Source organism: Artemia sp. Qi Xiang Cuo, chromosome 3 (genome assembly GCF_049724085.1).
Source record: "Artemia sp. Qi Xiang Cuo chromosome 3, ASM4972408v1, whole genome shotgun sequence".
In the NCBI taxonomy this organism is placed as follows: domain Eukaryota; kingdom Metazoa; phylum Arthropoda; class Branchiopoda; order Anostraca; family Artemiidae; genus Artemia; species Artemia sp. Qi Xiang Cuo.
Genome location: NC_142796.1, coordinates 50,214,786 through 50,238,765, shown reverse-complemented (window position 1 = coordinate 50,238,765; position 23,980 = coordinate 50,214,786). Strand labels below are relative to the sequence as shown.

General features: G+C 35.1%; 2 protein-coding genes across 2 annotated transcripts; one reads left to right on the top strand and one right to left on the bottom strand.

The window, feature by feature from the left end:
* Window positions 1-6,100: 6,100 nt before the first annotated feature.
* On the top strand, window positions 6,101-6,799 carry LOC148954230 (uncharacterized). The gene has a single exon (XM_089086205.1). It carries the CDS (start codon window positions 6,101-6,103, stop codon window positions 6,797-6,799), a length of 699 nt encoding a protein of 232 aa, XP_088942331.1.
* Window positions 6,800-9,527: 2,728 nt separating this feature from the next.
* Window positions 9,528-23,723, bottom strand: LOC148954229 (heme-binding protein 2-like). Its single transcript, XM_089086080.1, has 5 exons — window positions 23,633-23,723; window positions 19,176-19,241; window positions 16,481-16,610; window positions 14,052-14,232; window positions 9,528-9,774 (listed from the first exon to the last, which is right to left on the bottom strand). Exons 1-5 carry the CDS (start codon window positions 23,654-23,656, stop codon window positions 9,579-9,581), a joined length of 597 nt encoding a protein of 198 aa, XP_088942206.1. The 5' UTR covers window positions 23,657-23,723; the 3' UTR covers window positions 9,528-9,578.
* Between the last annotated feature and the right edge of the window lie 257 nt (window positions 23,724-23,980).

Here is a 23,980-nt window from a genome sequence, read left to right as displayed (position 1 = left end):
CTTTACATAGGATGTGTTTGGGAAAAAGAGGGCGTGGGGGGTTAGTTGCCGTTCGATCACTTTTGACTCTTAAGAAGGAACTAAAAATTTCAATCTCCAACCAAATGAGCCTCCTCAAAAGTTTATACAACCACTCCCTCCATAAAAACGCTATCTGCCCCTGAGGCATACCTTACAGCCCTTACCCCTGGATTCTGGAGGGTTGTGTCAACCCTGGAGGTATCATTATATGATCTTCGAACTATTTTGAATAAATACCATCTCAAAATTTTGATCAGATGCATTTGGGGAAAAAGGGGGGGGAATAGTTGCCCTCCAATTAGTTTAACCTCTTAAAAAGGGAACTAGAACTTGCAGCTTCCAATCAAATGAGCCTTCTCCAAAGTTTATGCTGCCACACCTTCCATAAGAACCTTATACATCCAGGGGTATAGCTTAAAACCCTTGTCACCGCGCCCTGGGGGGTTTTGTCAACCAGAGAGGTGAGGTTAAATGATCTTTGGACTATTTTTTCAAAAATGGCTGTCTGAAAATTTCGATCAGATACATTGGGTGAAAAGAAGGTGTGAAGGGGGGGGGGGCTATAACTTGCAATCGATTTTCATCACCGATACCCAATCTGGCTTTTTACATCGCTACAATTTCATTGCAATTTATTGTAATCACTGACACCCAACGAAAAACATTCTCTTTGAAAGAAAATGGTTTTTATCGGTTGCCGGGCTTCAATTGAAAACTTATCTGCCACTGGGGCATGAATTACAACCCTTGCCCCAGGGCTGGATGCATTGTTATATAATCTTTGGACTATTTCGAATAAGGTGCCTATCTCAAACTTTTGATAGGATGTGTTTGGTAAAAAGAGGGCGTGGGGGGTTAGTTGCCGTTCGATCACTTTTGACTCTTAAGAAGGAACTAAAAATCTCAAGCTCCAATCAAATGAGCCTCCTCAAAATTTTATACAACCATTCCCTCCATAAAAACGCTATCTTCCCCTGGGGGATACCTTACAGCCCTTACCCCTGGATTCTGGGGGGTTGTGTCAACCCTGGAGGTATCATTATATAATCTTCGAACTATTTTGAATAAATATTATCTCAAAATTTTGATCAGATGCATTTGGGGAAAAAAAGGGGGGGGGGAATACTTGCCCTCCAATTAGTTTTACCTCTTAAAAAGGGAACTAGAACTTTCAGCTTCCAATCAAATGAATCTTCTCCAAAGTTTATGCTGCCACACCTTCCATAAGAACCTTATACATCCAGGGGTATAAGAAACGGATTCTTGCAAAAGACCAACAAGCCCGAGCTAGTAAAAGCAGTCTTTCAGTCATGTGGGTTTGATGCTCAGTCCCCAAGACCGGTGGGAATTACCAGCTTCGTCTTCGACGGGGGCACCCTTCCCTATCGGATCCCGCGGAAGGTCGCTTCCACATACAAGGCCACCATGTCTTCGTGCATTCATTACGTCGATAAAAAGTATCCCCATGCAATTTTCGTCATCGACGGATACGACGGCGGTCCGTCAATCAAAGATGCAACCTATTTGCGTCGAGCTGAATCTGTCGGCCACGAAGTGTTGTTTACCGAAGACATGAATCTTTGCATGAAGAAAGAGGAGTTTCTTTCATGCAAGGAGAACAAATTGCGTTTTCTGAAGATTCTTGGAAACGCTCTGGCAGCCACTGGTTGCGATGTATACCACTCTGAAGGAGATGCTGATCTAGACATAGTGCAGATGGCTACGGAAACTGCACTCCATAGCGACACCATTGTGGTTGCTGATGACACGGATGATCTCGTCCTCCTCATCTGTCATGTAGACACGAGTTAAAATCGAGTTTACTTCTTGCCGGAAGCGAAATTCGGAAGTGAATGCTCAGCTTGAGATGTTTGTCAGATAAAAGACAAGCTAGGATCAGAATTTTGCCAGCTGATGCCGTTCTGTCACACCATACTGGGTTGCGACACAACATCGCACCTTTATGCCATCGGAAAAGGAAAAGCTCTTCAGCTATTGTTATCCAGCTCGAGTTTCAGAGACGCCAGTACCCTGTTTACTAAAAAATCTGCATGTCATGATGAGATAGCTGCGACTGGAGAGAAAACTTTGCTGATACTCTACAACTGCCAGGATCTGCAAAGTCTTGACACTGCCAGGAACCAAGTTTTCCAGAGGAAAGTCAATGCTGCCACCTCATTCGTACACCCACAAGAGCTGCCTCCGACTATGATAGCAGCGAAGTATCATTCGTTCCGAGTCTACAGCCAGGTTCCGATTTGGCTAGGGAATACGGTTGACCCCCTAAGCTGGGGAAGGAATCGTCAAGGCAACGAAGTTTTAGAGCCAAAAATGACGGATCTCCCCGCTACTCTTCCTCATCTTCTAAAGACAGTGAAGTGTTCTTGCCGTGCTGATGGTTGCGACAATGAGAGATGCTCCTGCAAGAAAAATGGCCTGGAATGCACCATAGCTTGTCGAGTATGTAGGGGAGTTTCGTGCAACAATGCGAAGTGTCAAGAATATGAATTTTCTGAGGATTAGCTTTAAGCCTGTGATTTAATTTTCCCTGTGATTTTTGTTACTTTGATCAATCAAATGTGCCATTTTCTTACGTTTTCTACAAAAAATTTTTACCACGTCGTTTTTTATATTGACGAAGGTGAATGGATTTTGATCTCAAATGCCTACGAAGAGCAAGGTTTTTGGGGAAGATTGGGGAGGATGGGTATTAAAAAGATCTTGAAGTATCTCAGAAAACCTAGTTTGTCAACTCAAAACTGATCTAGAAACTTCTATCGAGCGCCTGTTTTTTTTTTACCTAAAACATTAAAATTTGCTCATTTTTGTTCAAAAACAGAGTATTTATGTTTTATTTTTGACATTTCGGAAACTAACATCAGAAATCGTTTCAGCTTTTAAATCTGATACAGAAACACATAACAAACACCAGTTTCTTGATATTTCATTTAAAAAAAAAAAAAAAAAAAACGGCGAAAAAAACAAATTTCGCAACGAGTTAGAGATGGCAATTTTGGATCTGTTGTTCAGCGATTTTTTCTGGTCTGGATAGTGAAGAAAGCATTACTTTATCAATTTGTTCCTGGTCAAACCTTGTTATTCCAGTACTAATTGTCCATTAAAAGGTACGAGCCTAATAATATTTGCCTGATTTTAGCAAAAAGAGGAAAATACTCCCAAAAAGTCAAGCGATGTTAATGAAAATCACACCATCAGATTCAGCATATTACCAACTCTACTGTAGAGATTTCAAGCTCCTATCAACAAAAATGTTGAATTTCGAGTTTTTGGCAGATGATCACGAATGCGTGTTTATTGGCTGTTGGTTTTTGTTGTTAATTTTTCATCATTATTCATATTGAGCAAATGATCCTAGAAGATCGGGAGGGATCTCATTCAAATGAAAATTGAAAGTTCTACCCCCTTTTAAGTGATCAAAAAGATAGGATGGTAGCTAGCCCTCCCCCTACCTATGTCTTTTCCCCCAAAAGACATCTGATGCGAATTTTGAAATTGCCATTTGATTAAGCACAGTTGAATAACTATGCCCGTTAGAATAACATGATTCCTCACAGCCCATGAGAAAGGGCTGTAAGTTATGTAATATGCCCATTGTTTACATGTTGTCAAGGTCGCATTCGGAGGTTGGATAGGGGGATTTACCCCCCCCCCCCCGAAATGTTTGACCGACTCGTTAAAACATAGCAAAGATGAATATAGAAAAAAAATTGATGATTTTTTAAAAGTTTCTTTGTATAACCCTCCGGAAAAAAAAATCCTGGATACGGTCTTACATGTAGTATTCGAATTTGGAAAATATTCGGGAATTATAACAACGAGAATTTAATGAATTTATATACGAAATTTTTTCCATTTTTCTCACTTTTTCTTCAGCTGCTGAATTTTACATGGGGAGAGAATGTTCCGGGGTAATTGTTTGTAGACAATATAAGAGAGGAGAAAATTGTCTTGGGATGTTTATCCTTGGGGAGGGAAGTCTTCAGGAGGAAATCTTCATGGGGGAAGGGTATTTTTGGGGGCATTAAAAACTTAGTTCTAATCAAATATCAGCCGGATGAATGAATCAGCAATGAAAATCATGTAATGAATCAGCTATCGGTCAGTTAACATCTATAGGCGCTTGCTATCGCCTGCTCTGCGAGTGACGTCACGAAATGAATATAGTTTGATTAATGCTAAACTCTGTGTGCTGTTATCGGAGGAAAATGTTTCCAAAATAATAGAGGTTTATTGAAGATATACATTGCTGTCTGAAGAAATAATTGCTGTAACCAGTTAATGCGCAGAAAGAAGGTTTGGATCTTGAATTCATTTGAAGGTGGATTAAGGTGTCTGCCGTGCCTAACGGCTAAGATTACTGCACGTTCGCACCAACGTGCGTAAAGATTTGGTGCTTTTTCCGGTAAGACAGTTTTGTTTATTCCAATATCAAAATGGTTAGGAAAAAGAATAAGAGGAGTCGTCAGGATGAGGATTTATTAAGTGAGAATATGACGACAAGCACCCCCAATGCGTGAAATTACTCAAAAGTGGATTTACTTGCGACGAGTGGATTGATGAATTAGCGTATGGACTTCCCCCCTCTACGGCTCCCGCGAGCCCTAAGGAATGATGGTCGTTTAGAAAAAATATGAAAAGTTTAGCTTATGAAAAGAAAAAATTTTTTTTTTTTTTTTTTTTTTTGTTTAAGAGTAAAGATTTTTGATTTGAGTTTAAAGGATAAATATGAGTAGGTGGTAGTAGCCTCCTATGTTGTTGAATAGATGCGCTTATTATTGTGGCGGAATTTCCTTTCGCTAGTTGTGTGTTAATTTGTTTTTCTTTTTGTTTTTAGTTTCTGTTCCATTTTTCTGTTATTTGTTTTTTATTTTTATTTTTTCAGGTTTATTTTCTTTTTACGGCCGGACTGTCTTCGATTTGGTGTGAACCAGGAAAAGTAATTGGTAAAGTTGTAGTTTTATTTCGCCGTTCTCTCGCTACCCCTTCGATGATTGGTTATTATTCTAGTTGTTGATTTGGAAAGATTGAGATCACTTGAGAGAGATTCGCTAAATTATCAGGATTTACAAGGTGGTCTTCTCCATAGAGATCTAGATCAGGATTTTTGTGAGGTACCCTCTAAAGCATATTATAAATGCCCTATTGAAATTAATAACGTGTTGTCAGGACCCAGTGGACTGAGTTTGTTATCGTGGAATTGTCAAGTCTAGATAGCTTATTGGATTATTTAAAGGAGTTGTGTCTGTTTTCGAAATTAGATGTGATTGCTCTGACAGAAACGTGGTTGAGAGATCATACGACAAGTTTATTAGATATAAGTGAGTATTGACTTCATCTTCAGAAAAGAGAGAAAAGGCAACATGGAGGAAAGGCAGTTTATGTTAGAAAAGAGAGAAAAGGCAACATGGAGGACTGGCAGTTTATGTTAGGAATGGTCTCAATATTAAGGTGAGGAATGAAAAGCGTGTAAATAAGGAAATGGTATTTGAAAGTGTGGTATTAGAATTATGTAAATCGGGAAAAAAATTTTTTGTGGTTGTAGTGTACCGCCCGCCGTCTGGTTCTACTGAGGAATTCTTGGAGCTCCTAGAAAAGCAATTGGATGAGCTTGCTGATGATAATAAACCTTTGTTCGTGTGTGGTGATTTTAATCTGGACCTAAATAGAGTGAGTGCTAATCCTAAGATTCGTGAATTCTTGAATGTGATGTCTTGTTATGGTGTGTTTCCTGTGGTGAATATTTGTACTCGGGTAACTGCTAATTCTGAGTCCCTCCCTGATAATATTTTTTGTGATATTAAGTATGATTCAGTTTCGATTGTGATCAATGAAGTTTCTGATCACTTTGGTATTCTGCTGTGTGTGAATAATTTTTGCACACCGAAGAGTAAGAATTCGAAAACACATTGAGAATAGAAACGAGATGTTTTGGTTCGGTTTAAAAATGAATTAGAAAAATGTATGTTTCAGTTTCTTGAAGATAGTGAACTTGATGTAAATATGAAGTTTTGTTCATGGTATGGTAGAAATCAATGAAATATTGAAGTCATGTTGTAAAATGTCAAGGCAGTCAGTTCAAACCGAGACACCAGTTAAACCTTGGATTTCTAAAGTACTGATGGCTGCGATAATGAAAAGGAGGCGGTTATTTAAGTATTCTAATACATCACCATATGGGGAAGAGAGGTACAGACAATATAATAACGAATTGAATAAGCTGCTTCGAAAAGCTAAAATAGAATATTTCAGAGAAGAATTTAAAAAGTCGGAAGGAAATCCTGCGAAGACCTGGAAAACAATCAACTCGGTAATCCGCCCAACCCAGAGTTCTGTTACCCCAGTTTGTACCTCATCGCCGCAGGAAGCAGCTGATCAGATGTGCGACCACTTTGCGAAAACTGGAAAAAATATGGCAGGTACAGGATCCTCCTCCTCTGTAGAAGAGTTTTTTGTTCAGTTCTTACCTGTGGCTAGTGATGTTTCTGCTCTTTTGCGTCCGATTAATGTTGAGGAGCTCCGAAAGACAGTTTGGAGCATTAAGAGTAATGCCGCAGGTAGTGATTATTTTTCCCTGAAAGTTTTGAAGCATGTACTTCCAGTTGTATCAGAGCATTTGGTGTACCTATTTGATCAGTGTATGAAATGTGGTATTTTTCCTGATTGCTTTAAGTCGGTTAAAGTTATTCCGTTATTTAAAGGTGGTGATAAGAATTCTTTCCATGATTATAGACCTATATCTCTTCCCCCCCAGTGTTAAGTAGGGTGTTTGAAAAGTTGATAAATGCGAGAATGGTTGAGTTTCTAGAATTGCGGAGACTTCTAAGTCCAACCCAGTTTGGATTCCAAAGAGGAATGTCGACGGATCAGGCTGTTCTGTTTTTGGTGACGCTCGTAAATGATGCCCTGGATGCTGGTTGGAAAGCGACTTCAGTTTTCCTCGATATTGTGAAGGTCTTTGATTCGGTTGATCATGGTATTCTGCTTGCAAAACTTGATAATTCTGGATTTCGTGGTGTGTTCTTAGGCCTTTTAAGGTTTTCCCTTCATAATCGTTCTTTGTACGTGAGTTTTGGAGGTGCCATATCGGGTACAAAGAAAGTTGAATATGGTGTGCCACAAGGGTCTGTGCTCGGACCTACACTGTTTTTAATCTTCATTAATGACTCGTGTGGAGCTGTGGAGGGTTTGTCGTTTGACATGAATTTTCCCGTTAGCGAAACTATAAAGTTAATTATTGCGCTATTTACAGATGATGCGCATTTTAAAGTGGCAGCAAAGACGGAACTGCAACTCATGGAGAAGTTTATTACGGGTATGCACCAAATTGGAAAATGGACTAGAGCTAACACACTGGGGTTAAATAACAATCAATCACAGGTTTTAATTTTGGGAAGAAACCCCAATTACTATCCATGGATTAATGAGCTTAGACTTGTTGATACTTCAATCCAGTGACTGAAGAATGTCAAGTACCTTGGTGTCCTGATAGATGAATGTTTAAGTTATAAACCCCATATAGAGTTGTTAAGTAGTAAGATTGCAAGGAATGTTGGGATTATGAGAAATCTGAGGATTTTTTCCCCTGTGATGTAATAAGGTCTTTGTATTTTTCTACTGTTCACCCGTACCTTTTGTACTGTAATGTCGTTTGGTCGAGTACTTTCCCGACACATCTACTTCCGCTTCGTGCGATGCAAAACTCAGCTATTAGAATGCTTTGTGGTGATAAAAAAGGTGCATCAGTGAGAACGAGATATGTTGAACAACATATTCTGTCTTTACATGGAGGTTCTAAATTTTATTCAGCTTTGTTTTTGTTTAAGTATGAGTGTGAATTATTGCTATAATGTTTCGGTCGAATGTTCGTGGCTAGATGTGATGTCCATGAATACTGAACCAGAACAGCATCCCAGATAAGACAACCTCAGGCTTCAACTCAAAGATTATTCTTCTTTATCCGTCATGTGGGACCAGGGTTTTATAATAGTTTACCAAATGAATTATTAGTTGAAGAAAATATTGCTAGTTTTAGGAGTAGGTTAAAATCTCTGTGTTTTGGTGGGTATAATATTTCTAAGCGATTTTCTCTTGAGTAGTCTATCAGTTGTATTTTGGTTATTTTTTATTGTGGTTGTGTGAGGGTGGTAGTGAGAGAACGGCGATAATTAGTTATGGTTTGGTTTTTTATTTTAGGAGCTGCACCAAATTAGAGGAGGTTGTGCCGTGCTTTTTTTTCTCTTAGCTATTTTTTTGATTTATTGTTTTACGTTGTTGATAGCGATGTATATATCAGGTTTTTTTTGAAGGGTGTATAGACTAAACAAGCTTGCTTCTGGTGGTTGATTTATTTAATTGTTTGATTTAAATAAAAAAAACCTTATTATTAGTAAAAAAAATTATTAGTAAAATAAAAGTAAGGAGAATTTTCAAGAAGGAATTGTCCCGAGGAAACTCTCTGGGGGTAATTTTCAGCAAGGAAAGAATTTTGAGGGGTAATTTTACGCAGGGGGGATTTTGAATGGGACAAATTTTTCCGTGGAAAGAATTTGTTGTTGTTTTTTTTTTGGGGGGGGGGGGGTAATTTTTCAGGGGATATTTTCCACGGAAGAAAGGTGCCAATTTCCACTTTTTTAACTAAAAGTAATGAGCAACATTAAAACAAAAAATCTAAATTATTCAGTGTATGAGAAGGGCTGTCCCCTGCTCAATTCCTCACTTTTTACGCTAAAGTCTGACTATTTGTCCCCACTATTTAAGAACAATTCCTAAGACACAAGGCTTGTTTAGTTGAAAAAAAGAAGTCTTTTAAGAGGACTAAAAAACTTCACCGTAACGACCGAGGTATTGAGGAGGGGGCAGCCCTCCTCAATCCTGTGTTTCTAAGTGCGAGACAGGAATACTCGCAACTTCTTGCACATTTTATATCGTTTTTTGTCCTTTTTCTCCCTACTGAGCAAGTCATCTATCAAATCTCCGATAATATAGCTAAACTCCCTTAAACCTTTCATTATACCATATCCTTTTTTTTCACTGAACTTTCTCAGTTTTATATCAAGAGTTTTAACTTTACTGTGTACGATAAAGTTAATTCACAAACTAGCAAAGCTAGTTTGTGAACATATTGAAACTCTCTTGCATAATATTGGTAGCACTTTACATATCAACACAAAGCTGGGGCCTTGGGTCCTGACCTGAAGTCACTCCCCCTAGTTACGTCCCTGTAACATAACTAGTTTTATATAAGCTATAGAAGGATACTATTTATATCATAAGTAACAATTCAATCAAAGTAAACACATTTTTGAGGAGTCTTCTTCGTAGCCTTATGAGTGTCTAAAATTTGTACTTACATAATGAAAGATAGTGTACAAACTATCCCTAGGTATCGAGTTATTAAAAAAGCATTCGCCAAGACCCTAAGCTCAGGACTGAAACTTCAAAGAATGGTAGCTCTGCTTGGAACCTGTTAATCAGCAAAAAAAAAATTTAAGAAAATGACCGTTTACTAAAAAAGCATACAAATAAATAAATATAGCTCAGTTTTCCTTAGCAGCAGCTACTCGGGGGAACCAAACTTCATTTCTTCTATTAACAAAGTCGAAAGGGGAGTCATAACCAATCATATACCACGGAGCATACTGTGCATCAGTAACACCATCTCTTTCCAGTGACTGATAGAGAGCATAGCCTTCAGATATGTAATCAGTTTCATATGCATATCCGGAGAATAGCCTGAGAATAGTTACAATATAAATACACATTTAAATGATATAGAAACACAAGAAGAAAGTTAAAATTAACATAAGAGCATAAAATTGAAGTTTCAGTGATTTCCACATAAAATATGTGTAGTGGTTGTGATATTTTGCGTGCCACCGGGCAAAATAACAGAACATTTCCCTCGGTGACGGTTATGTAACTGCAAAGGTCAAGAACAGGACAAAATTTCTGAGCTCTGGCACCCTAGAAATATGATTAAAATAATCCATATGAAAAAATGGCTGTTTTATGTATGCAACAAAACATTGGTTAAAGATGCTTCACTTCTGGTACCCGATGCATTTGTTTGTTTAATGTAAATTAACCCCGTATTGAGCTATTAAGTTAAAATTAAGCTGACGAAAGACCATTTCAGGCCGTTTTTGTGAATACTTCCCCCTCTCCTGAAATTGCACCTCCTCCAAAACAAATCTTACTTATGTGGTTGTCGTTGCGATCATTACAACGTAAAACATGTACGCTAGGAAAACTTCAATCAACAATTTAGATGGTAGAAAATTTGAGAAAAAACTTCTCTGCAGCGCCGCTTCTATCCTCTTCCAATAGAATATAAAATCAAAATTCACCAGATTCAAAATTTTCTTTGGTGAAGTTTTCAAGGTTGTTTTAGTCCAAAATAGAAGCAGAAAGGATTCCCAGCAGAAAGAAAATTTAGGACCCCAAAGGACTAAATTTTTAAATGTTGGAGCCAAAAATTTACTTTTATTGCTCACTCTGTATTATATTGCAGATATGGTACTTATGAAATACCAAGTTCTTTTCATTTCTTTGAGGTACCAGAATTACAAAACTCCTATACTGGCTTAGATACTTTTTGCTCCCCAATTTAGCAAGCGGCTACCCCAATCAAGAGGCCCCTAAGAGTGTTGGCCACGATACTGAAGGCCTGGCTATAAAAAAAAGTCAAGAACGTGCGATTACTTACCGAATAAGTAATCTCAGTATGCTTGAAGCTACCGTAGTCACGAGCAATATTAATATACTGAGAAAATTCTCCCTTCACCGTCATAAAAGTAGGTTAGTATTTGAGGCTATAGCATTATCTTTGGTACAGTAAAAAATAGAGAAAAAAAGACAAAAACAAAGCTAAAAAACAATTGAATAAACATATAAAAAACGTTGGCCCAATTATTTCTATTATGTTTTATGTTTTGAACGTTAGGAAAGTTTTTTTTTGTCCAGGAAGGCTTATAAGACACGACTTGGACTTGGTTCACTTTGATAATAGTCCTTACATATCACAAAAGTAAAGACAAAGAGGCATATCTCTTATCTTCACAACTTTACATGAGAACAGAGACGGATTTAAAAGGCAGACTACTTTAAAAACATGAGGAGGTTTTACCAAGGACGCTGGAAATAGAAATCCCTTGGTTTCAATTCGTTAAACAAAACTTGCGTGTCCATACATTTCTTAAAAACTTAGAAAAAATTAAAAGTTTAATGAATTCACCTCCATCTGGAATAAATAATTTTGGTATTAGGCCAGTGGTTATAAAATCAAAAAAAGAAACAAAAAAGTGGCTCAAGATCTGCAAGAAAAAAAAAATATGAAAGACATATGGCACCAAACAGCTAAAAATTTGACAATTTCTTTTGAGGGCTTAGCTGTCCTTAAGAATCAGCAGATTGTGGTTTTGCTTATTTATTTTCGCAGTTCAAAGTAGTAACACTAATGTGGTACTGCCCCAAAAATGTCACAATTTTGAAACAAACGAGAGAAACGTTTAAAAAATCGAAGTTTGTCTGTATTAAAAAACTTAATTTGAGTCGAGTGGGAAAACCTTGCTTTTATTATTATGTTATTGGTACCTCAAGCATTTATAAAATTTTCTTCTTTTTTTATTTTTTAGAAAAAATTTCAATGACAAAAACATTCAAAGTTTATCGTGTAGCTGAAGAATTTGGCTTTATTTTGGGAAGTGTTCAACGAGGAGGTACTAAAATTCTTTTTCTTTCATTTCGGCCATCGCAAATGGGACCACAAAATAAAAACCCCATAAGACACTCTTAAAAGGACACTAAACTCTCTTTTGGATTAACTACTTTCCCCTTTGATTGTTAATATGATAATTTAATGTCTCTGCCATGGAATTTCGAAGCATGGACTGTTTTCTAACTGCAAAAATATAAGAACTAAGTATTGTCGAGAAACAACAAGGTCGATAAACAAATTGTGTAAAGAAACAGATGTAAAAAACAAAAGATAGTGGTTAAAGAAAAAAGGAGAGGAAGAAAGAAAAAAAAATATTAGTGTAACCGCCAAAAAATTGTGATCGAAAATAAATCAAAGAGAGGAAAAATTACTTCTTTTGTCAATGCAGCAAAACCATGTACTTCAATAAAGGCATATTCTTTCTCGATGATCCTGTATTAACAAAAAGCCTAACTGATGATTCCCAAAACTCACTTCATTTTGCTATATATTATTCGGTGTTGTTTACTGTGATATGGGCACCGGCCGGGGGGAGGCAGGGGGGTCATGGCCCCCCTTGAAATTTGGGAATATAAAGTAATTACACGGAAACCAAAAGAAAAAAAAAGCAGAATATGGAAGAACCATGGAAAAAATATGTGTTGCCCCATGGTTGACAGCCTGCCAATAGATTTTGACTCTATAAATAAAGTGTAAGAGCCTAACATTTGATAACATTCAATCTAAGAATCAGCTTTTATGGTGATCCTAAATATGTATTTGTTTATTAGTAATTAGTTCAGTTGTTAGTACACAAGAAAGTTCGTATAATTAAAGAAAGCACAAGGAAAACAACTTAATAAGGGTCAATTTCGGTAAAATAATGCCGTCAACTTTTGCTTACATTGCCAGAGTACCCATGAGCTGATATCTGAACCTACTATAATCAGAAATGTTTCCCCTGAACGGAATGCTGGGAAATTTTTGTATTTCCCCCTGAACAGATACGTTTTTGGTGTTTTATTATCATTTATTTATTTTTCCAGGAGTAATTGTATTTATCTAGTTGTCGCTTTGAAAAAGATAAATTTTTTTACAGTTATGCAGTATAAAGCTGTAAAATATATTGGTTTTTGGAATTCAAAGTTAAATTAAAAATGTTGAATTAAAAATTTTCATTTGTTTTCTTAATCTTAGTTTTAATGTTTTACTTTGAACAAACTACTTTGAAAATGAGCTATTTTTTATAAAAATTTTTGTCCTTTTCTCATTAAATATTTTGGTGTTTGATAACCAAGTTCAAAAGGTCGATATTGTTAAAAAATATCTCTCAAACGCTTCGGCATTGCTCAACAGAACTGAATGCTGGGAGTTTATATATTAGTTTTTGTAAGTAGGCTATTGTTTTGTATATTTTTTGTAATTAATTACTTTTTCCATTTTTATTTACTTTTACTTTGATTAACATACTTTTTTCATTGCCTTTAGAAAAATGTTTGTCTCTAAGCTTCATTAAATAAAAAAAACAGTTTTTTTCAACTGAAAGTAAGGAGCAACATTAAAACTTAAAACGAACAGAAATTATTATGTAAAGGAGGGGGGTTGCCTTCTCCTCAATACCTCGCTCTTAACGCTACAGTTTTTTGGCACTTTAAAAAAGTTACTTGTTGTTCTAATTAAACGGCCCTTGCGTTTCAGGAATCGTTTTCAAATAATTGGAAAATAATTTAAAATTTATCATAAAGAGCGAGGTGTTGAGGAGGGGGCAAACCTCCTCATATATGTAATAATTTCTATTTGTTTTAGGTTTCAATGTTACTCCTTACTTTCAGTTCAAAAAAATTGTTTTTTTAAAAGGATTTAAAAATAAACTTATTCCTACGAAAACAAAAATATATCCTGAAACATATTCCCTGTCACCCAACTACCACTGATATTTTGGCGTTTACCCCCCCCCCCCCCCGGAAAGTTTTCTGCCGGTGCCCTTGTACTGTGATGTTATACTTTGTCCTAAAATTATTCAGGTTCTCCAATTCTAAAGTATCGGAGCAAAGGGGTTAACTGTTTAGAAAAAATCCCAAAATTAAAAAAAGAAATGTTTGGTTTTTGTACAGCTCTTACACAAGATAACCAATAAATTGGAATTGAACTTTTCGTTCTTATTACTGGATAAGAATTGACATTGGGTGCTTTAAACAATTTTAATTTTTTAAAAGACGGGGATAGTTCCCTGTCGTAATGATGAGGAAAATAAATTTTAGGAAATTTTAGGAAAGGAATATTTCTGTTTCTCTTTGCAATAGTGGTCACCTACCTTGAATATAGTTCAAATTCTGGCCTATCTTCAATAAAAACAGCTGGATTTGTTGGAACAGGTGGGTTTTCTTGAAATTCTTCGGGTACGTAAAATGCCATTGTAAATGTTTGTTTACAGTTTGGTCCTTCCCCAGGTATAACAAGAGTTGTAACAGGGGCTGTCATTGGGACAGTGACACCTAAAAATTTAGTCAGATCTGATTAAGCAAATTCTTGGAGAAATCTTGACGTCCAATTACCAAGCAATATCCGTTTGAAAGCAAGAACGAAAAGTATACACGTACATTTCTACTTAGAATTTCAAAATTATTCATTGAATAATCAAGTTTCAAGCTTAAATAAGTTGAAGGCAAAGAGAAAAAAACATACTTTTAAGTTATAAAGAAATATAGTCTATATACATTCCACATTTGCATTTTAAAGTCATTTTTTTAAGTCTCCTCTTAAGAGTCATTTCAGAGTCTCTTTAAATTTAAGTGACTTTTAAAGGTGACCTTTTAGAGTTTTGGCTTTTCAAAGATAGCAGTGAGCGAAAATAAAATGGATTTTAATTGTTTAAAAAGAGACTTAAAAATCAGGAAAGATCGTAAATTCAACTTTTAACGAAAATGATCTTCATATGCAGTTAGGCTGTTTTTGTAGTAGTTGGTGCCAAATTAAAAGAGAAACGCGGATCAGCAAAATATAGGCTGAAAACATATTGCACCAACCAGCTTAAGAAGGAACTGCTTTCCTCTGAATACATATGTGTTTTCGTAAATCAACAGCGATAAAAATTTGGCACTGACCTGAAAACGTCCTAATTTTGAAATAACTAATAGAATAATAATAGAAAATCGCAGTTTTCAAGTATGAATTGAAAAATGTGTATAGCCTCGGATTAGCTAATTACGGTAATTTGGCCAATGGTTTGGGAACAAGCTTTCTTTTGGTTTTGGATAAAACTGGTTTGGGAAAAGCACTCTTTCTTTTGATTTTTAAGAACTATGATGCCCGTGCCACATCATAGTCACATCTGTCGATAAAGAAAGCCAAATATCATGAATGACAAGGCAATTTTATTCATTTTAGCGTCACACTTGCATTGAAAAAGCAAAAAATTAAAATTGCAAGAAATTAGTTTAAAGAGTTTGCACCAACAGTAATTTGTGTCCAACTGATCTCTACTAATACCAAGTCTTCTTTACTTTTGTCAGAGTCTTCTCCCAGATAGAAAAACCACTGTTCTAAGTTTCCGTCTTTTCTAGTTTTAACAAGTATACATTAAACCTTGACTCTGATTGGTCAGTCAAGAAATTTATACTTGGAAGTTGAACAATGTTCAACTCGAGAAATTACGAACGGTGAATATAATTGGCGCTATAATCGTGTGTAATTTTGATTTTTATCGACAAATGTGACTATAATGTGGCACAGGCATGAGATTCTCAGGAAATACTAAGGTTTCGTCAGTATTGCCGTGTTGTACCGTTAACTTAAATAAGCAAAACTCATTGACCAGAATTAACAACTATTTTCGTCTGTAAATGTCCAGGTGTGATCAATACACAACAATCAAAATTTGTTGCTTCTCTTATAAGTAGCTTTGAACTGCACAAAGTTATGTTGACCAGTTCTAGTGAGATATAAACATTTTTGCTAGTAAAGAACAAAAACTAATCACAAGATTAGCAAATACTAAAAAGAGCGAAATAAGAATATTTAAATAATGCTTTCAAATGCACTAATAAAACATAAATAAATATTTCCTGCGATCCAAGAATGTAAATTTTATAAGACTAAAAATGAAATCGTAACAAAAAACGGCTACTTAAACAGTTTAAAATATTATGTACCCCCCCCCCCCACACACACACAAACAATTTTAACTTCAGTCTTGTAAAATTTCAGTTTTCTCCTGAAAGCACAAAAAAATAGAAATTTTTTAAAAATGTACTATGTTTGGAAATGAAAGCCTTGTTTTGAGTTACTTTTTCTCATTTGAATTTGAATGAACTTCGAAAAACGAAAAGTTAACAGAAGATGCTTAAGAAAAATAACCTAAATTTTATGTGAAGTAAAATGTATCCTAGATCCATAAATGTTTGTTTCCTAAATACCAACTCCAAAAAATCAAATTATTAATTTAAGCATCTTTTTTTTGTCAGAATAATCTGCTAAGACAACTTGACAAAATATAGTCTGCAGAATAATGTTAAATAATTTTTTTCAGAGAGGGTACTTCATCAGTAAATTGAAATATGCTAGAAAATTCGCGTCAGTTAGAGCCGAACCCACGAACCATCGGTAGCTAGCTAAATTGTCCAGCCATGGGCTAAGACAGACAAAAGGGAATACGTTTTTTTTTATAGCAATTTGATATTTATGACATGGTTTAATGATTTGTAAAAATAAAAATACAAAAAAATAAGTAGTAGAAGCACTAACCTCCTTCATTGCCACCATCAATGTAATTGAAAAGTGTATTGAACAGGTCGCCTCTAACTTCTTCATAGCCAAAAGAATCCACAGATGTGGCAACCCATTTCTTCTGTGGGTAGCGTCTTACTTCGTAATCCTAGAAGGTAAATAGTATTAACAATAGGCTATAGTGATATTAGGGTGGCCAAGAAGGTCCATCACGTGGATGACAACCTGTCATTAACTGGACAATATTTCCAGGATGTTTTTCGTTTTTACTAGATTTATGTGCTAGAGTATCAAAAATATACTTAGTTCAGATTTGTTTAGTATTCAGCTGCCAAATTTATTTTGATTTTTTTTTTTTTTTGCATTTGTCATATCCTTATTTTTTTCAAATAAGACACCAAACTTTCTTTACACGAACTAGGGGATTTGATGTTTAAAGAAGGCCAGTTACCTTTCTTTTACAGTTAAAACAACAAATTTTGTAAAAATTACAAAATTTACGGATTTGAGAGTCAAACAAGGGCTTTGACACTAATTTCCAATGTGATTTGAGGGGTATACAATTTTCAAAATTATACACACCCGATGGAAGTAGCCACAAGTTGTGGAAGCGTATCACACCAATCACAAAGATTTCCCTGCAAGATTCAAAAGGCTTGGCATTATGAAAGCATACCATACGTTATGAGTTTCGTTTGTCGTGATATACTCCAAGTCATGGATACAAGGCACCCCTTCAATATAAATACACAGAGGACTTAATAAATTAGGTAACTGAAAGACTCAAACAACACAAATTGTAAAACAAATTTGTTAACGTAAATATTAACTTAGCTAATCAAGGTGGTATCTGAAAATTTGCAAAGAGACTGAATCATTAAAATTTAAATAAAATACTTAAGAGCCATCCAATCGTCGACTAACAGTACTTGCTAAAAAAATTTTGGTTAGCTAATGGAACAGAACTGTTCACTAGCAAAAATTGTTAGATTATCGATTGGGTGGGATATTATAAAATCTAATCTGGGGAAGAAATAGCCCAGCAGTAATTTACTAGATGTGGAGAACACGGCACTGACCTACGAAAAAGGTGAACATAATAACTGATTCTTTTTTATATACTTTCAGAATATAATAGTTTTTTAATAGTTGTTAAATTTTAAATTCTTTATGGATCCACAAAGATGATACATTTTTTTTTTATTTATGGCCATATAAAACGGTAAGAAACAACAATTCTTGCGTCATTATATGTGGAATAATTATAGTAAACACAGTTTGACAGCAGTTCCGCTATACTTTAATAAAAGGACTTATCCCCATTTGAATATTTATTTGTTCATCATGGAAAGCAGTGTGGTCATAGAAAAAATACCTACGTCGTAAATACGGGGATGGCGTCAACAATCGAGTATATAACTAAAAATTTAACAACATATCTTTTGCAATTGGGAGAAGAAGAAGATTTTGCCACCTTCATTTGAAATTCAACTTACGTTTAGGCAACATTTTAAGGTGAAAAGTTTACACTTCAAGACTTTATATATATATATATATATATATATATATATGTATATATATATATATATATATATATATATATATATATATATATATATATATATATATATATATATATATATATATATATATATATATATATATATATATATATATATATATATATATATATATATATATATATATATATATATATATATATATATATATATATATATATATATATATATATATATATCGCTTATAGTAATACTTCAGTTTATCTGCCGATGACTATTACTGGTTTATATGACCGAAATATCCAGATTTTTTTTGTATGTGTATTCACTGTCTAATAAAAGGACTTATCCCGATTTGAGCTCTAATTTGTTCGTCATAGAAAGGCAGTGTGGTTTTAGAAAAAATACACATGTAGCACGAATTATGCATTTCCCATGTTTCTTCCGGTTCTTCCTGGTTTCGTCAAAGTCAATTCAGTTTACGGGTAAAACAGCTTAAAATAAACACATCAATTCTTAAAAGATTTATAAATTGTATATTCAATTGGATTATGATGGATCAATGCCTGTGGATTGTATAGTTTTAGCAAAATGGATATCAAATAGTACATTTTTAACCATTATTTTAACCCTTTTCTATAGCAAAAATAAGAGAAAAGGGTATCATTTTCAAGGATCCATAAAGGTCTTAAAATTGGATTTTCGAGTAAAACGACTATTATATTCGGAAAGAACATAGAAAAGCAACCGAGTGGAATGTTCACCTTATTCGTACGTCAGTAATTTAAACACCTTGCAATTTACCGTCAAGTTTAATTTATTAACATATTCTACTAAGCTAGCATGTCTTTAAGATATCTGTTGGAAACCACAAAAGAATTTGTTAACCTTGAGAAATGTTAACAGATGCTGAATCTCTATTAATATTGGTATTGGTAGTGTAGAAACTAGTTATCCTGCTTTTCTGCATTATGAGTTTTAGAATGTTGCGCTTCAATTTCTTGATGATAGTTTTCTCTAACAACGATTCGACTTGGTAGAGAAATTCTTTATCAATGCTGCTTTACCATTTTTTAGTAGATCATGGAAACAAAATTGTCAAAAAAAAATTATTAGCTAGTAACTTCTGTTTAAGATGGCGGAAAGTGGCTATAATTATTTTAATCTAAATCAACAATGAAGCGATGACTCACCGTGCCAGTTTCTAGAACTTCATAGGTTGGACTTTCAATTGCTCCTGACACAACAGCAACAAACGACTGAAAAGAAATACTAAGTTCAGATAAACTATATCAAGAAGTTTCATGCGCAACTCTTTCTTATTCGCCGCTCGAGTGAACTTTGAACGGCGATGTCGAACGTCCACGGCGAAAAGCAATAGAACGTCTAAGTCGAATTTTGATTAAAAGGAAGTTGGAAGTTCACTTTGGAATCAGCTTGGATAGAATTTAGACAATAAAATAGACAAACTTGAGCTAGAAGCCTTACACTATGAAAATGGCTACTTTCAAGTAAAAGGTGAAGGTTTGAAGATACTTTTCAGCATGAAAAATATTAGATACAAAACAAAAAAGGATCGGCCCTTGACTTGTAGGGAGAGTTAAGGGTATCTGATTAGCCTATAGGCTAATTTTAAATTAACCTTTTGTATAGAATGAGTTCTACAAAATCATGCAGTAAGAACTTTAGCCGGTATATCTCTACGTATGTCTGTTTGAGAAATTTACCCAACTTTAAAAATTTTGCCGGCTGCAGGCCTTCGTGAGTTCTATGTATTGTGGTTTATTTTTGGACTGCAGCAGGATGTTCAGCCTCGTTGTTTTGGTGATTTATTGTCCATTAGGTCTACTGTTCATTCTCATGATACAAGGGGTAGCGCGGACTTCTGTCTACCTAGAGGTATATCTTCCCGTTCATGTTTTTCTGTTTTTTATAGAGGTACGCGGAAATGGAATAGTTTGAATAGTGATATTAAGACTATTGGTGACCCCAATATTTTTAGAAAAATCATTAAGGAACTGATTTTTGCTGAATATGAGTTTTGACTGATTGATTTTTATTTATTGTGGGGGTTTTGTTGATATGATGTTTCCAGAGGAAGTATAATATATTATATTATTTTGTATTTATTGTTTAGTGTGATGGTATTAGGGGTGTCGGTGGCCAAGTATCCTTTGTTTTAAGGATTTTGTTTTCTCTACCTCCCCCACGGACAAGCTTTGCTTTTTAGGGGAGGCAGCAATAATTTTTTGTTGATATGTTTTTTTTTCAATAAATCCTTCTTCTTCTTAAATGAATTAAGTTTCTGTTCAAAAATGAAAGTAGGACATTGCTTAATAAGCCCAATAAAAGATTCAATACACAAATGTATTATCTTTGCAATCAATTAAATTTACATGCATTAGTTTTAATTTGCCTCAATGTAAATATCCTCATCAGTTTTAGGGGCTTTAGTTTCTGAGCTAAACATAGATTAAACTTGGTTCTATCACACTTGAAAAGTAGTTGAGCTTGCTGAATAAAATCTTAGGTTTAGATCTAGAGTGCAATATTGGCATCAATTGAAGAGGGACACCTCCCCCTCCTCCTACTTTGAAAAAAACGTTTTGGGGGATATTTTTTATGAATAATATCTTTTTTGATATTTCTCTTTAAAAAAGCAACAATTTACCCCCCCCCTCCCCCCTTGTTGACTGCAATTTAAAAAACCCGCGCTACTTTAGCCGTCCTTGCGTGTTCTTTAATTTAGCCATGCATTACTGTTTTTACTAAAGAACGCCGAACGGCCTCATAAACGTCCACCGCGCAGTAAAAACGAAAATTAAGCACTTGAACGTCTAACGTTGTCAGTTCAACTGCTTCACTGAACGGTCATAAAAAAGCAGCTACTATCTTCTAAAACATACTTAAGTGTTGAAATGTCATATTAAAAGCACACTGGAAAAACGAATGGAAAATAGTCAACGTTTTGAATACTTTAATAGTATCGTTCATAATGTTCAACCATTTTCAATATGTCTGGATTTTTAAACATTTGTGCAGAAAATTGGCCTGACAGTTGTAAATATATTAACAGGCTACATTCACTTATTTAATAGATCATAATAGAATGAGCCCTGTGGCTTGTCGCAAAACTATCACATATTTATAATACAATTTTGGGTGTTTGGCGTCTTCTTCCCGGAAAAATATCCCTTTGGTAAATTTCCCCCGTAGCATTCCCACCCTTGGAAAGTTAACTCCAGAACACCCCCCCCCCCCTCCAACTAGAAAATACCCCCCTTCCCACAGAAAATTCTCCTTCAGAAAATTCCCCCATGGAAAATTCTTCCAGCATGCAAAATTGAGCGGCCAAAGAGAAAGTATAATAAATGAAACTGATGAAGAAAAGAAGGAACTTGGGATTGTTTGACCTATATTCCAATGCAGGAAAAAGTTTGGTTTTAACATCCTATAGTATTTATTTTTACGTTTTGTTTATTTCATTTCGTCTTTCGTGATTTTTGGGGTTGAGCTATCATAACAAATCAAAAGGTTAAAGAAAACAATTTGAAAATATGAAATTAGTGGCAACTATGACGGAAAGAGTTGCCCTATGACGGAAGTGCAGAGAGATAATAGGCTGGGACTAAAAAGAACGAGTAATTAATTGCCATGAGCTGTTCTGGTATCAGCCGGAGGCGTCACTAGCCGAAGGATTTAGTGTGGGGCAACAGATTTTACCGACTGTATGGTCATTTTACCCATTGATTTGGATGATATTGCATTTAAAATCGCTTCATTTTGTTCTTCACCGACTAAGACTAATCTTAATTAATTAATGTTCCGTCATATATTTCTATCAGCCCATTTACCCTATTAAAAAAATATGAGCCTGTAAAAAAGCCGCGCTTCACGCCACCATTTCACCAACTCACTTTTTTTTATTTTACTGGCTGAAAACATTGAAAGGGACGTCCCCCCACAAAAAACAATTTTGCTGACATCTATAGTGCATGATACCAGTTCACCCCTTGCGATCGGTCCTCGGTCCTCCATGGGGCGAAATTATAGTTTGGTGTCATAAAATCAAAGAAAATGCCACTTTCTCCTTGGAAGAATCTTTTTGGTGTCTTTAGAGGGGCTCTAAAACTTTAATTTTTGTTCGAATAAACCCTCTGCCATTCTTCCAGGATCCTCTGTTCCATACAGTCACACCTGGGGAAAATGCATAAACTACATCCATGATTCTCTTTGGATTTCCTCGGGTTTTCTATATTTTCAGAAATCAGGCAAATTTTCACAGGCTAGCGGCTTTTGTTGTTTAACTTTAAACTTTATGATTTTATATAGTTGGAATCGGTGTTGGAAGTGAATTCTTTTGTTGCGTTAACTGTTATCAAAATTTAATTTTTAACGTTTTGGTTAATATTGGCCCGATTCGCCTCTTACTTACGGTTCGTAACCAAGAACTGTCTGAAATACATCTAATTATGTATGTGTTTTGGAATATAGGTACAATATGCAAAATCCCGCAATTCCTTTATTCTTTTTCTTAATACCTCTTTGGCTTCTCAATTTTACATGTTGGGAGCATTTTCAGGAATTTTTGGGTGGAATTTTCCTGGGGGAGGGATAATTTTACGGAGGCGTTTGTTTTCTACGGTAGGGGGTGATTTTTCCGGGGAGGAATTTTCCGAAGTGTAAGTTTCGGCAGTAGTAGGGAATTTTCCGGGGGAACATGCTAGGTCCCATAATTTCCAAACGTCGCTGGTAGATTCAGTTAACTATAAACTAAAAGAAGATCAATAGAGACGTTATAATCAGTGGAATCGAGTGGAATAAAACAAAAAATTGAATATGTTGAACGACACTACGAGTAACTAAATTGACAGAAATAAAGCAAAATGCGATATTCCACAACATACAATGAATGATTTCAATAAGTACCACGTTTAATCCATTTCGGAGAAATTTATGGAAAATAGTCTAAGTCTGAAATAAGGTTATAGTATCGCAAAAGATGGTTGGACTAAATTGAAGGTGGCTATGAAAAGAATTCAATGAGGTTAATCTGGTGAAAAGACTAAAAGAGGCAAGAATTAGGTGTTTTTATCATTTTTTAGAAAAGGAGTGAAACTGTAAAGTTTTCGTTTCCTTATAAAAACTTATAAAAATTTAAACTTGAGAGACAAAATAACAAGGGTATTTAACAAAAACATGCATTAAGAAGAGAACGAGATATCATGTATTCATTCGATTAAGAAAAAGAAAAAAAAAGATTTCAAGTATTTAAAAATATGCCCAATTATTCAACTAATAGGGGTGCTAGCTCCCTTTCAGAGTAAAGGGACATAGTTGAAACCTCTACTGGCATAACCTAAAAAGTTGGCAGGTCAGGAATATACACAAAATAAGTGACTTTTGTCAGAACCTTATTTTTTCATTTAGACATTTAGAGGGATGAATTGGCGAGCTTTAAGCTGCAAGCAAAAAATTAAAAAGTTTCCCCATAACTTTTTCCCTCAAAACCTATTTTTTTTAATGCCGTAGGTGACATTCAGCCCCTCCCCCCCCCCCCCCTTGTAGCTCTATTTAAAATATATTTCAATTGTCAGTATTTGCTGATGATATTAGCCAATTACAATGAAAAAGAAGATAAAAAACTCACCAAGACTGCCAAAAATATTTTCATTCTGATGGGTTTGATCTGTACACAATTTTAAATCTAAAGTTTATGTTTCAGGTCCTATGTATTTATACCGTGAGTTATATAATTAACAAAAACGAAATTTAGGACAAACATTTTTTTTGGCTACGGAAAACATATGAGCTATCTCTGATAACGTGAACATCACCGTGACAGGCAAATAATTGCCAACTATAATTCATCGTAGTTTGGATTCGAGGGGTTTTGCACTTTCAAAAACTGCATAAACCATGTGAAACGTCCCGCGAGTGGCGCAGAATGTTATTCACGGCACAACTAATGGAACTTCGTATTGTTTGACACAAATGT